General features: G+C 47.9%; 1 protein-coding gene across 1 annotated transcript in view; it reads left to right on the forward strand.

Annotated features, from left to right (window-relative positions):
* LOC139543032 (syntenin-1-like) overlaps positions 1–13,896 on the forward strand; it is a 35,831-nt gene that overhangs the window by 20,576 nt on the left and 1,359 nt on the right. Inside the window, exons 4-8 of the mRNA XM_071349137.1 lie at positions 9,938–10,038; positions 11,406–11,570; positions 11,749–11,924; positions 12,428–12,599; positions 13,801–13,892. Coding sequence (XP_071205238.1) covers positions 9,938–10,038; positions 11,406–11,570; positions 11,749–11,924; positions 12,428–12,599; positions 13,801–13,892 — 706 coding nt within the window. The remainder of the gene's footprint in view (positions 1–9,937; positions 10,039–11,405; positions 11,571–11,748; positions 11,925–12,427; positions 12,600–13,800; positions 13,893–13,896) is intronic.

Genomic DNA, 13,896 nt, shown 5'->3' on the forward strand with positions numbered 1-13,896 from the left:
ACACACCTCCTCTGTCCTGTTATTACACACCACCTCCTCTGTTCTGTTATTACACACCTCCTCCTCTGTCCTGTTATTACACACCTCCTCCTCTGTCCTGTTATTACACACCTCCTCCTCTGTCCTGTTATTACACACCACCACCTCCTCTGTCCTGTTATTACACACCACCACCTCCTCTGTCCTGTTATTACACACCACCACCTCTGTTCTGTTATTACACAACACCTCCTCTGTTCTGTTATTACACAACACCACCTCGGTTCTGTTATTACACAACACCTCCTCCTCTGTCCTGTTATTACACACCACCTCCTCCTCTGTCCTGTTATTACACACCACCTCCTCCTCTGTCCTGTTATTACACACCACCTCCTCCTCTGTCCTGTTATTACACAACACCTCCTCTGTTCTGTTATTACACACCTCCTCCTCTGTCCTGTTATTACACACCACCTCCTCCTCTGTCCTGTTATTACACACCACCTCCTCCTCTGTCCTGTTATTACACACCACCACCTCCTCTGTCCTGTTATTACACACCACCACCTCCTCTGTCCTGTTATTACACACCACCACCTCCTCTGTTCTGTTATTACACACCACCACCTCCTCTGTTCTGTTATTACACACCACCACCTCCTCTGTTCTGTTATTACACACCACCACCTCCTCTGTTCTGTTATTACACACCACCACCTCCTCTGTCCTGTTATTACACACCACCACCTCCTCTGTTCTGTTATTACACACCAACACCTCCTCTGTTCTGTTATTACACACCAACACCTCCTCTGTTCTGTTATTACACAACACCTCCTCTGTTCTGTTATTACACACCACCTCCTCTGTTCTGTTATTACACACCTCCTCCTCCTCTGTTCTGTTATTACACACCTCCTCTGTCCTGTTATTACACACCTCCTCTGTCCTGTTATTACACACCTCCTCTGTCCTGTTATTACACACCTCCTCTGTCCTGTTATTACACACCTCCTCTGTCCTGTTATTACACACCACCACCTCTGTTCTGTTATTACACAACACCTCCTCTGTCCTGTTATTACACACCTCCTCCTGTTATTACACACCTCCTTTTTTCTGTTATTACACAACACCTCCTCTGTCCTGTTATTACACACCTCCTCCTCTGTCCTGTTATTACACACCACCACCTCCTCTGTCCTGTTATTACACAACACCTCCTCCTCTGTCCTGTTATTACACACCACCTCCTCCTCTGTCCTGTTATTACACACCTCCTCTGTCCTGTTATTACACACCTCCTCTGTCCTGTTATTACACACCTCCTCTGTCCTGTTATTACACACCACCTCCTCTGTTCTGTTATTACACACCTCCTCCTCTGTCCTGTTATTACACACCTCCTCCTCTGTCCTGTTATTACACACCACCCTCCTCTGTCCTGTTATTACACACCACCACCTCCTCTGTCCTGTTATTACACACCACCACCTCTGTTCTGTTATTACACAACACCTCCTCTGTCTGTTCTGTTATTACACACACCTCCTCCTCTGTCCTGTTATTACACACCACCTCCTCCTCTGTCCTGTTATTACACACCACCTCCTCCTCTGTCCTGTTATTACACAACACCTCCTCTGTTCTGTTATTACACACCTCCTCCTCTGTCCTGTTATTACACACACCTCCTCCTCTGTCCTGTTATTACACACCACCACCTCCTCTGTCCTGTTATTACACACCACCACCTCCTCTGTCCTGTTATTACACACCACCACCTCCTCTGTTCTGTTATTACACACCACCACCTCCTCTGTTCTGTTATTACACACCACCACCTCCTCTGTTCTGTTATTACACACCACCACCTCCTCTGTTCTGTTATTACACACCACCACCTCCTCTGTCCTGTTATTACACACCACCACCTCCTCTGTCCTGTTATTACACACCACCACCTCCTCTGTCCTGTTATTACACACCACCACCTCCTCTGTCCTGTTATTACACACCACCACCTCCTCTGTCCTGTTATTACACACCACCACCTCCTCTGTCCTGTTATTACACACCACCACCTCCTCTGTCCTGTTATTACACACCTCCTTTTTTCTGTTATTACACAACACCTCCTCTGTCCTGTTATTACACACCTCCTCCTCTGTCCTGTTATTACACACCACCACCTCCTCTGTCCTGTTATTACACAACACCTCCTCCTCTGTCCTGTTATTACACACCACCTCCTCCTCTGTCCTGTTATTACACACCTCCTCTGTCCTGTTATTACACACCTCCTCTGTCCTGTTATTACACACCTCCTCTGTCCTGTTATTACACACCACCTCCTCTGTTCTGTTATTACACACCTCCTCCTCTGTCCTGTTATTACACACCTCCTCCTCTGTCCTGTTATTACACACCACCACCTCCTCTGTCCTGTTATTACACACCACCACCTCCTCTGTCCTGTTATTACACACCACCACCTCTGTTCTGTTATTACACAACACCTCCTCTGTTCTGTTATTACACAACACCACCTCTGTTCTGTTATTACACAACACCTCCTCCTCTGTCCTGTTATTACACACCACCTCCTCCTCTGTCCTGTTATTACACACCACCTCCTCCTCTGTCCTGTTATTACACAACACCTCCTCTGTTCTGTTATTACACACCTCCTCCTCTTTCCTGTTATTACACACACCTCCTCCTCTGTCCTGTTATTACACACCACCACCTCCTCTGTTCTGTTATTACACACCACCACCTCCTCTGTCCTGTTATTACACACCACCACCTCCTCTGTTCTGTTATTACACACCACCACCTCCTCTGTTCTGTTATTACACACCACCACCTCCTCTGTTCTGTTATTACACACCACCACCTCCTCTGTTCTGTTATTACACACCACCACCTCCTCTGTCCTGTTATTACACACCACCACCTCCTCTGTCCTGTTATTACACACCACCACCTCCTCTGTCCTGTTATTACACACCACCACCTCCTCTGTCCTGTTATTACACACCACCACCTCCTCTGTCCTGTTATTACACACCACCACCTCCTCTGTCCTGTTATTACACACCACCACCTCCTCTGTCCTGTTATTACACACCACCACCTCCTCTGTCCTGTTATTACACACCACCACCTCCTCTGTCCTGTTATTACACACCACCACCTCCTCTGTTCTGTTATTACACACCACCACCTCCTCTGTTCTGTTATTACACACCACCACCTCCTCTGTTCTGTTATTACACACCACCACCTCCTCTGTTCTGTTATTACACACCACCACCTCCTCTGTCCTGTTATTACACACCACCACCTCCTCTGTCCTGTTATTACACACCACCACCTCCTCTGTCCTGTTATTCATCTTTCATATCCTTTCATTTTCTCCTTTTAAAATAAAAATCCTTCTCTCTTACATTTTCTTAATTCTTCCTCTCACCATCTCTCAACAAATGTCCCCATGCTGTGTTACGTCTGATTCCCTGTATTCAACCTGTTCTAGTCTAGGGAATCATGATGGATGAATGATTATTGCGCCACGGCTGAGGCTCGTACTGTATGTGTCAGTCCACTATCAGAAGAACACATGTCAGGCTCAGCCCCGGTGATCCGTAGAGGCCAGTGTTGTCGTCAGGCTCAGCCCCGGTGATCCGTAGAGGCCAGTGTTGTCGTCAGGCTCAGCCCCGGTGATCCGTAGAGGCCAGTGTTGTCGTCAGGCTCAGCCCCGGTGATCCGTAGAGGCCAGTGTTGTCGTCAGGCTCAGCCCCGGTGATCTGTAGAGGCCAGTGTTGTCGTCAGGCTCAGCCCCGGTGATCTGTAGAGGCCAGTGTTGTCGTCAGGCTCAGCCCCGGTGATCTGTAGAGGCCAGTGTCGTCGCCAGGCTCAGCCCCGGTGATCTGTAGAGGCCAGTGTTGTCGTCAGGCTCAGCCCCGGTGATCCGTAGAGGCCAGGGGTGAGGTCAGGTGACAGTGAAAGAGTAAAACTAACACTGAAACATAATTTAATCCCTGGGGTTGGCAGAGCACTGCAACTCTGAGAGGTAATGGTATTGCAGATTACACCAGGCCAAGGTCAGTTTATATCCTGTATTTGCTGAGTGGTAGTGGTAGTTGTGTGTGAGAAGAGAGGCCAATAGTTAAATTATTAAATGAGTATGTGTGTTAACCAAACCAATGCGTACACTGAGCAGTGCGAGGTCTTTATATATATTTTTCCTGTCCAATAGGAAGAGATCCTCTAATGATGCATGTAGGCGGTGGTTAGTTGAATCACTGACAGCAAATTCTTCTCCCATACAGCATCTGTGGACCGTGTGGGTGGATGTTCTCTGTGTCAATCATGTGTATTCCTTAGTTTGAACCAAAAATAGTGTCCTATAGTCTATGCCTTTTTCTGTTTGTGGAGGTGCTGTGTGACTGTCTGGCTTATCGTGTCGATCTCCCACATGCCTTGGTATACACGTGTCTATTAACTTTCCACCCAAACTTTATTCCTAAAATAAATATTTATTGTTTTTCACATTTTACGATCATAAATAGTTCACATTAAATAAAATTCAACATTCACATCAATATATTTGAGTTCATAATGACATGATTTACAGATGTAATAGTCTGTTTTATTTCTTTTTTTAATATTCTGTTTTGATTTGTAAAAAACCCAGTGTTCATAATGCACCTTGTCTTCCAGATGTTACTGTAGACCGTAAACCTTTAGTTACTGTAGACCGTAAACCTTTAGTTACTGTAGACCGTAAACCTTTAGTAACGCCGACCGTAAACCTTTAGTAACGCCGACCGTAAACCTTTAGTAACGCCGACCGTAAACCTTTAGTAACGCCGACCGTAAACCTTTAGTAACGTCGACCGTAAACCTTTAGTAACGTCGACCGTAAACCTTTAGTAACGTCGACCGTAAACCTTTAGTAACGTCGACCGTAAACCTTTAGTAACGTCGACCGTAAACCTTTGATGTTGACCGTAAACAGACTTGGGATTTACAGTGGATTTGAAAAGTATTCAGACCAATTTCCTTTTTCCACATTTTGTTACAGCCTTATTCTAAAATGGATTAAAAAAACAATTTCATCAATCTACACACTAGCCCATAATGACAAAGCAAAAACATTGTTTTTATTAAAAATAAAAAACAGAAATACTTTATTTACATAAGTATTCAGAACCAGTTTGGAACCATCAAGACTCCTAGAGCTGGCCGCCCGGCCAAACTGAGCAATTGGGGGAGAAGGGCCTTGGTCAGGGAGGTGACTAAGAACCCAATGGTCACTCTGAAAGAGCTCCAGAGTTCCTCTGTGGAGATGGGAGAAACTTCTAGAAGGACAAGCATCTCTGCAGCACTCCACCAATCAGGACTTTATGGTAGAGTTGCCAGGCGGAAGCTACTCCTCAGTAAAAGGCACATGACAGCCCGCTTGGAGTTTGCCAAAAGGCACCTAAAGGACTCTCAGACCATGAGAAACAAGATTCTCTGGTCTGATGAAACCAAGATTGAACTCTTTGGCCTGAATGCCAAGCGTCACGTCTGGAGGAAACCTGGCACCATCCCTACAGTGAAGCATGGTGGTGGCAGCATCAAGCTGTGCGGACGTTTTTTCAGAGGTAGGGTCTGGGAGACTAGTCAGGATCGAGGGAAAGATGGACAGAGAGGTCCTTGATGAAAACCCTGCTCCAGAGCGCTCAGGACCTCAGACTGGGGCGAAGGTTCACCTTCCAACAGAAGAAACGACCCTAAGCACACAGCCAAGACAACGGAGGAGTGGATTCGGGACAAGTCTCTGATTGTCCTTGAGTGTTCCAGCCACGGCCCGGACTTGAACCCGACCGAACATCTCTGGAGAGACCTGAAAATAGCTGTACAGCAACGCTCCCCCTACAACCTGACAGAGCTTGAGAGGATCTGCAGAGAAAAATGTGAGAAACTCCCCAAATACAGGTGTGCCAAGATTGGAGCATCATACCCAAGAAGACCCAAGGCTGTGTTCGCTGCCAAAGGTGCTTCAACAGAGTACTGAGGAACTGAAATACAGAGGACCATGCCCTACTAACTGAACTACAGAGGACCATGCCCTACTAACTGAACTACAGAGGACCATGCCCTACTAACTGAACTACAGAGGACCATGCCCTACTAACTGAACTACAGAGGACCATGCCCTACTAACTGAACTACAGAGGACCATGCCCTACCAACTGAACTGCAGAGGACCATGCCCTACCAACTGAACTGCAGAGGACCATGCCCTACCAACTGAACTGCAGAGGACCATGCCCTACCAACTGAACTGCAGAGGACCATGCCCTACCAACTGAACTGCAGAGGACCATGCCCTACCAACTGAACTGCAGAGGACCATGCCCTACCAACAGAACTGCAGAGGACCATGCCCTACCAACAGAACTGCAGAGGACCATGCCCTACCAACTGAACTGCAGAGGACCATGCCCTACCAACTGAACTGCAGAGGACCATGCCCTACCAACTGAACTGCAGAGGACCATGCCCTACCAACTGAACTGCAGAGGACCATGCCCTACCAACTGAACTGCAGAGGACCATGCCCTACCAACTGAACTGCAGAGGACCATGCCCTACCAACTGAACTGCAGAGGACCATGCCCTACCAACTGAACTGCAGAGGACCATGCCCTACCAACTGAACTGCAGAGGACCATGCCCTACCAACTGAACTGCAGAGGACCATGCCCTACCAACTGAACTGCAGAGGACCATGCCCTACCAACTGAACTGCAGAGGACCATGCCCTACCAACTGAACTGCAGAGGACCATGCCCTACCAACTGAACTGCAGAGGACCATGCCCTACCAACTGAACTGCAGAGGACCATGCCCTACCAACTGAACTGCAGAGGACCATGCCCTACCAACTGAACTACAGAGGACCATGCCCTACCAACTGAACTACAGAGGACCATGCCCTACCAACTGAACTACAGAGGACCATGCCCTACCAACTGAACTACAGAGGACCATGCCCTACCAACTGAACTACAGAGGACCATGCCCTACCAACTGAACTACAGAGGACCATGCCCTACAGGGTCCTTAGCTTAGTGATGATCTAAGGACCCAGGGACTAAACACCTCCCTTTGCAACTTGATCCTGGACTTCCTGACGGGCCACCCCCAGGTGGTAAGAGTCGGTAATAACACATCTGCCACGCTGATCTTCAACATGGGGGCCCATCAGGGGTGCATGCTCAGTCACCTCCTGTACTCCCTGTTCACCCATGACTGCATGGCCAAGCACGACTCCAACACCATCATTAAGGGGCTGTAGTGGAGCAGGTTGAGAGCTTCAAGTTCCTTGGTGTCCAACAAACTTTCATGGTCCAAACACACCATGACAATTGTGAATAGGGCACAACAACGCCTATTCTCCTTCAGGAGACTGAAAAGGTTTGGCATGGGTCCTCAGATCCTCAAAAAGTTATACTGCTGCACCATGGAGAGCATCCTGACTGGTTGCATCACCGCCTAGTTTGGCAACTGCTCGGCCTCCGACCGCAAGGCGCTAGAGAGGGTAGTGCATACGGCCTAGTACATCACTGGGGCCAAGCTTCTTGCCATCCAGGATCTCTATACCAGGCGGTGTCAGAGGAAGGCCCCAAAAAATTGACAGACTCCAGCCACCCAAGTCATAGACTGTTCTCTCTGCTACCACACGGCAAGCGGTACCGGTCCAAAAAGCTTCTTAACAACTTCTATCCCCAAGCCATAAGATCCCTGAACAGCTAATCAAATGGCTACCTGGACTATTTGCATTGTGTCTCCCCCCCCCCCACAGTTTTTACGCTGCTGCTACTCTGTTTATTATCTATGCATAGTCACTTTACCTCTACCTACATGTACATATTACCATTACCTCGACTAACCTGTGCCCCTCCACATTGACTCTATACCGGTACCCCCTGTATATAGCCTCCACATTGACTCTATACCGGTACCCCCTGTATATAGCCTCCACATTGACTCTGTACCGGTACCCCCTGTATATAGCCTCCACATTGACTCTGTACCGGTACCCCCTGTATATAGCCTCCACATTGACTCTGTACCGGTACCCCCTGTATATAGCCTCCACATTGACTCTGTACCGGTACCCCCTGTATATAGCCTCCACATTGACTCTGTACCGGTACCCCCCTGTATATAGCCTCCACATTGACTCTGTACCGGTACCCCCCTGTATATAGCCTCCACATTGACTCTGTACCGGTACCCCCCTGTATATAGCCTCCACATTGACTCTGTACCGGTACCCCCCTGTATATAGCCTCCACATTGACTCTGTACCGGTACTCCCCTGTATATAGCCTCCACATTGACTCTGTACCGGTACCCCCCTGTATATAGCCTCCACATTGACTCTGTACCGGTACCCCCCTGTATATAGCCTCCACATTGACTCTGTACCGGTACCCCCCTGTATATAGCCTCCACATTGACTCTGTACCGGTACCCCCTGTATATAGCCTCCACATTGACTCTGTACCGGTACCCCCTGTATATAGCCTCCACATTGACTCTGTACCGGTACCCCCTGTATATAGCCTCCACATTGACTCTGTACCGGTACCCCCTGTATATAGCCTCCACATTGACTCTGTACCGGTACCCCCTGTATATAGTCTCCACATTGACTCTGTACCGGTACCCCCTGTATATAGCCTCCACATTGACTCTGTACCGGTACCCCCTGTATATAGTCTCCACATTGACTCTGTACCGGTACCCCCTGTATATAGCCTCCACATTGACTCTGTACTGGTACCCCCTGTATATAGTCTCCACATTGACTCTGTACCGGTACCCCCTGTATATAGCCTCCACATTGACTCTGTACCGGTACCCCCTGTATATAGTCTCCACATTGACTCTGTACCGGTACCCCCTGTATATAGCCTCCACATTGACTCTGTACCGGTACCCCCTGTATATAGCCTCCACATTGACTCTGTACCGGTACCCCCTGTATATAGCCTCCACATTGACTCTGTACCGGTACCCCCTGTATATAGCCTCCACATTGACTCTGTACCGGTACCCCCTGTATATAGCCTCCACATTGACTCTGTACCGGTACCCCCTGTATATAGCCTCCACATTGACTCTGTACCGGTACCCCCTGTATATAGCCTCCACATTGACTCTGTACCGGTACCCCCTGTATATAGCCTCCACATTGACTCTGTACCGGTACCCCCTGTATATAGCCTCCACATTGACTCTGTACCGGTACCCCCTGTATATAGCCTCCACATTGACTCTGTACCGGTACCCCCTGTATATAGCCTCTACATTGACTCTGTACCGGTACCCCCTGTATATAGCCTCTACATTGACTCTGTACCAGTACCCCCTGTATATAGCCTCCACATTGACTCTGTACCGGTACCCCCTGTATATAGCCTCCACATTGACTCTGTACCGGTACCCCCTGTATATAGCCTCTACACTGACTCTGTACCAGTACCCCCTGTATATAGTCTCCACATTGACTCTGTACCAGTACCCCCTGTATATAGCCTCCACATTGACTCTGTACCGGTACCCCCCTGTATATAGCCTCATTGCTGTTATTTTATTGTTGCTCCTTCAATATTTAACTTTTACTTTATTGAAAAACATTTTTTTTAGCTTCAGTTAATTTTAGTAAATACTTTCTTAACACTTTTTTTTTCTTCTTAAAACTGCATTGTTGGTTAAAGGCTTGGAAGTAAGCATTTCACTGTAAGGTCTACTAGGTGCATGTGACCAATAACATGTGATTTAAGGGCTTGGAAGTAAGCATTTCACTGTAAGGTCTACTTGGTGCGTGTGACCAATAACATGTGATTTATTTTTGTTGATATATTAACTGTGTGTTGTTCACTCCTAGCCCTGTACCCGAACCTGGAGGAGCTGGGAGAGTACATGGGCCTGCGCCTTGACAGTGATGAGGTGCAGAGGAACATGGCCTTGGTGCCCATGGCAGACAATGTAAGTTGTGCGTGTGGAGGATTTAGGCCTACTTCTTGTCGCTGATGTCAGATGGCGTCCCGATGTGTCTGAAATGAAGGATGTCAGTTGTGACCTCATTTCAGCTGTATTTCCTCATTGGCTGAGTGAGGGATAAGATGCTCGAATGTCATATTATGTAAGGTCTATTTTTACTGAGTGATATTTCCTCTGTGTGATGCTCAGACGTCAGCAGAGCAGACCCCAGTGCCATCAGGCCAGCTAACACCAGTACACAACACATCCTGTAGGTCTCTGGAGAAGACCGCACGGCCCTGGATAAAGTTCCCTCTGCTTCACAGAAACATTCTGAAGTGTATACACTGACTCAGACTGTAGTTAGTAAATATACATTCAAACCACAGGGTTCAACACGAGAGATTACATTCAAACCACAGGGTTCAACAAGAGAGATTACATTCAAACCACAGGGTTCAACACGAGAGATTACATTCAAACCACAGGGTTCAACAAGAGAGATTACATTCAAACCACAGGGTTCAACAAGAGAGATTACATTCAAACCACAGGGTTCAACACGAGAGATTACATTCAAAACACAGGGTTCAACAAGAGAGATTACATTCAAACCACAGGGTTCAATACGAGAGATTACATTCAAACCACAGGGTTCAACACGAGAGATTACATTCAAACCACAGGGTTCAACACGAGAGATTACATTCAAACCACAGGGTTCAACACGAGAGATTACATTCAAACCACAGGGTTCAACACGAGAGATTACATTCAAACCACAGGGTTCAACACGAGAGATTACATTCAAACCACAGGGTTCAACACGAGAGATGCTTGATTTGGTTCGTCAGAGTTGTACATGAATTAGACATGTAGCCTAGGTTTTAGGGGGGGGGGGGCAGGAGGGACAGTGCTTATTGATGGTAACGTTCCATCTCCAACTGCTTATTGATGGTAACGTTCCATCTCCAACTGCTTATTGATGGTAACGTTCCGTCTCCAACTGCTTGTTGATGGGAACGTTCCGTCTCCAACTGCTTGTTGATGGGAACGTTCCGTCTCCAACTGCTTGTTGATGGGAACGTTCCGTCTCCAACTGCTTGTTGATGGGAACGTTCCGTCTCCAACTGCTTGTTGATGGGAACGTTCCGTCTCCAACTGCTTGTTGATGGGAACGTTCCGTCTCCAACTGCTTGTTGATGGGAACGTTCCGTCTCCAACTGCTTGTTGATGGGAACGTTCCGTCTCCAACTGCTTGTTGATGGGAACGTTCCGTCTCCAACTGCTTGTTGATGGGAACGTTCTACTATCATCTATTTTCCAATCTCTACCCTCTCTCTTATCTTAATATCACCTCTTTCTCTCCACAGCAGGTGGCGGTGTCCTCTGGCATGGGCATCAGTGGCATGGTGTGTCCCGTGACGGGGTCAGACTTGGGCATCAAGAGGGCAGAGATCCGTCCCGGCCTGCGTGAGATCATCCTCTGTAAGGACCAGGATAGGAAGGTCGGCCTGAGGCTAAGAGCCATCGACAATGTGAGTCATTATCACATCCCTAATCTGTAGTCTGGCGGTAAATTAGACTTCCTATCTGTCCTCAAACCAGACTACAGATTACGGTTTTCCATCTGTCCTCAAACCAGACTACAGATTACGGTTTTCCATCTGTCCTCAAACCAGACTACAGATTACGGTTATCTATCCGTCTCCTCAGGGCGTGTTTATCCAGCTGGTTCAGGCCAACTCCCCGGCCGCCCTGGGGGGCCTGCGCTTCGGAGACCAGGTCCTCCAGATCAACGGGCAGAACTGTGCTGGCTGGAGCCTGAACAAGGCCCACAAAGCCCTGAAGGTTGCTGCGGAGACCCGCATCGAGCTCATTGTCCGAGACAGGTAAGGAGGTGACGACCACCGTTATTTCATGCAGATACTATTTTATTTATTTAACTAGGCAAGCCAGTTTAAGAACAAATTCTTATTTTACAATGACCCGGCCAAACCCTCCCCTACCCCGGACGACGCAGGGCCACAGTGTAGTCCGGTCTGATCAGTTTGGTGTAGTTCCTTGGATTATGTCATGAGGTGTTGATGTTCATCAATATGTCCGGTCGTTAAGAGGGAATGTTAGAGTAGGTGGAGTGTAAAAATGTTCTTAGTTGCTCTGTGAACCTGACAAACACTACAGCTCTGGCTCCTCCTGCTGGTCATATCACCACACTACATGTTGTAGTGTTTTGCTATTAAATCAGAGGTTATTTGTTTGCCTTTTCTCAAAATATCATACTGACCAAAGGACACGATGAAAAACAATGGAGGATTTGGACTGCACTACTACTAAGTGGTGGTCTTGAGTATTAACTACCTCATGAGCCTTTGTGTTTGTGTTGTGACTTCAGGCCGTTCCAGCGTACTGTCACCATGCACAAAGACAGCTCAGGCCACGTTGGGTTCATCTTCAAGTCGGGCAACATCACCTCGCTGGTCAAGGATGGTTCGGCCGCTCGCAACGGCCTGCTGACGGCCCACTACATCTGTGAGATCAACGGACAGAATGTTATCGGCCTCAAGGTGAGCTTTGACTTCAAATGTTGATGGTGACTTCTCCCTGACGATGAATCAGTGTCCAAAGTTGAATGTACACTCGGTGGCCAGTTTATTAAGTCTATTACCGGTTCGGACCCCCGCTTTGACTCCAGAACAGCCTGAATTATTCAGGGCATGGATTCTTCATGGTGTCTTAAACGTTCCACAGGGATGCTGACGCGATGGCATCATGCAGTTGCTGCAGATTGGACGGTGGCACATTCATGCTGCCAACAGCCCATTCCATCTCATCCCAAAGACTCTCTTATTGGGTTGGGTCAGCAACAACGATCAGATTCACTGTGGCATTCAATCGTTGCTCGATTGGTATCGACGTGTGACAGGAAAACAATCCCCAGACCATTACACTACCGCCACCAGCCTGTACCATTGACACCAGGCAGGATGGGTCCATGTACTCACGCTGCCTAGGCCAAATCCTGACTCAGCATGACGCAACAGGAACTGTGATTCGTTGGACCAGGCAGTGTTTTTCCACTCCTCAATTGTCCAGTGTTGGTTAATGCCCACTGGAGACGCTTCTTGTTTTTAGCTGATAGGAGTGTAACCCGGTGTGGATATATGCTGCAATAGCCAATCCGTGACAAGGATCGACGAGTTTGTGTGTGTTCCGAGATTCGTGGGCCCGCCTGTTAGCTTGCACAATTCTTGTCATTTTCTTTCCACCTCTCTCATCATCGAGCTGTTTCGCCCACAGGACTGCCGCTGACGTTTGTTTGTCGCACCATTCTCGGTAAAACCTAGACCCCGGACCTCGAAGCCACTTCCACTGTATATTCTTCATTGTTCCCTTCCCTAAACAGGGACTGATTTTAGACCTAGGACACCAGGTGTGTGTGCAATGAATTATCAGAAAATCAGCAGGCTCCGGACCTTGTAAGGTCAGAGTTGAATTCCAATGCCCTAGACACTGTCGTACGTGAAAAGCCCAGGAGAGCGGCCGTTTCTGAGATACTGGATCGATGATCATATCACGCTCAAAGAGACTTAGGTCACTAGTTTTGTCCATTCTAACAGTAACTGGATGCCTGTCTGCCTGCTTTTTATAGCAAGCCACGACCACGTGACTCACTGTCTGTATTTCGCGATCCAGTTTTGTGAACAGAGTGGTGTACCTAATAAACTGGCCACTCAGTATATGTTAATACTGTTTGTTGATGTGCAGGATGCTCAGATCAAGGACATCCTGACCACCTCTCCTACAGCCATGACCATCACGATCATGCCCAAGTTCATCTACGAACACATGGTCAAGAGGTAA

This window comes from Salvelinus alpinus, chromosome 17, assembly GCF_045679555.1.
Source record: "Salvelinus alpinus chromosome 17, SLU_Salpinus.1, whole genome shotgun sequence".
In the NCBI taxonomy this organism is placed as follows: Eukaryota; Metazoa; Chordata; class Actinopteri; order Salmoniformes; family Salmonidae; genus Salvelinus; species Salvelinus alpinus.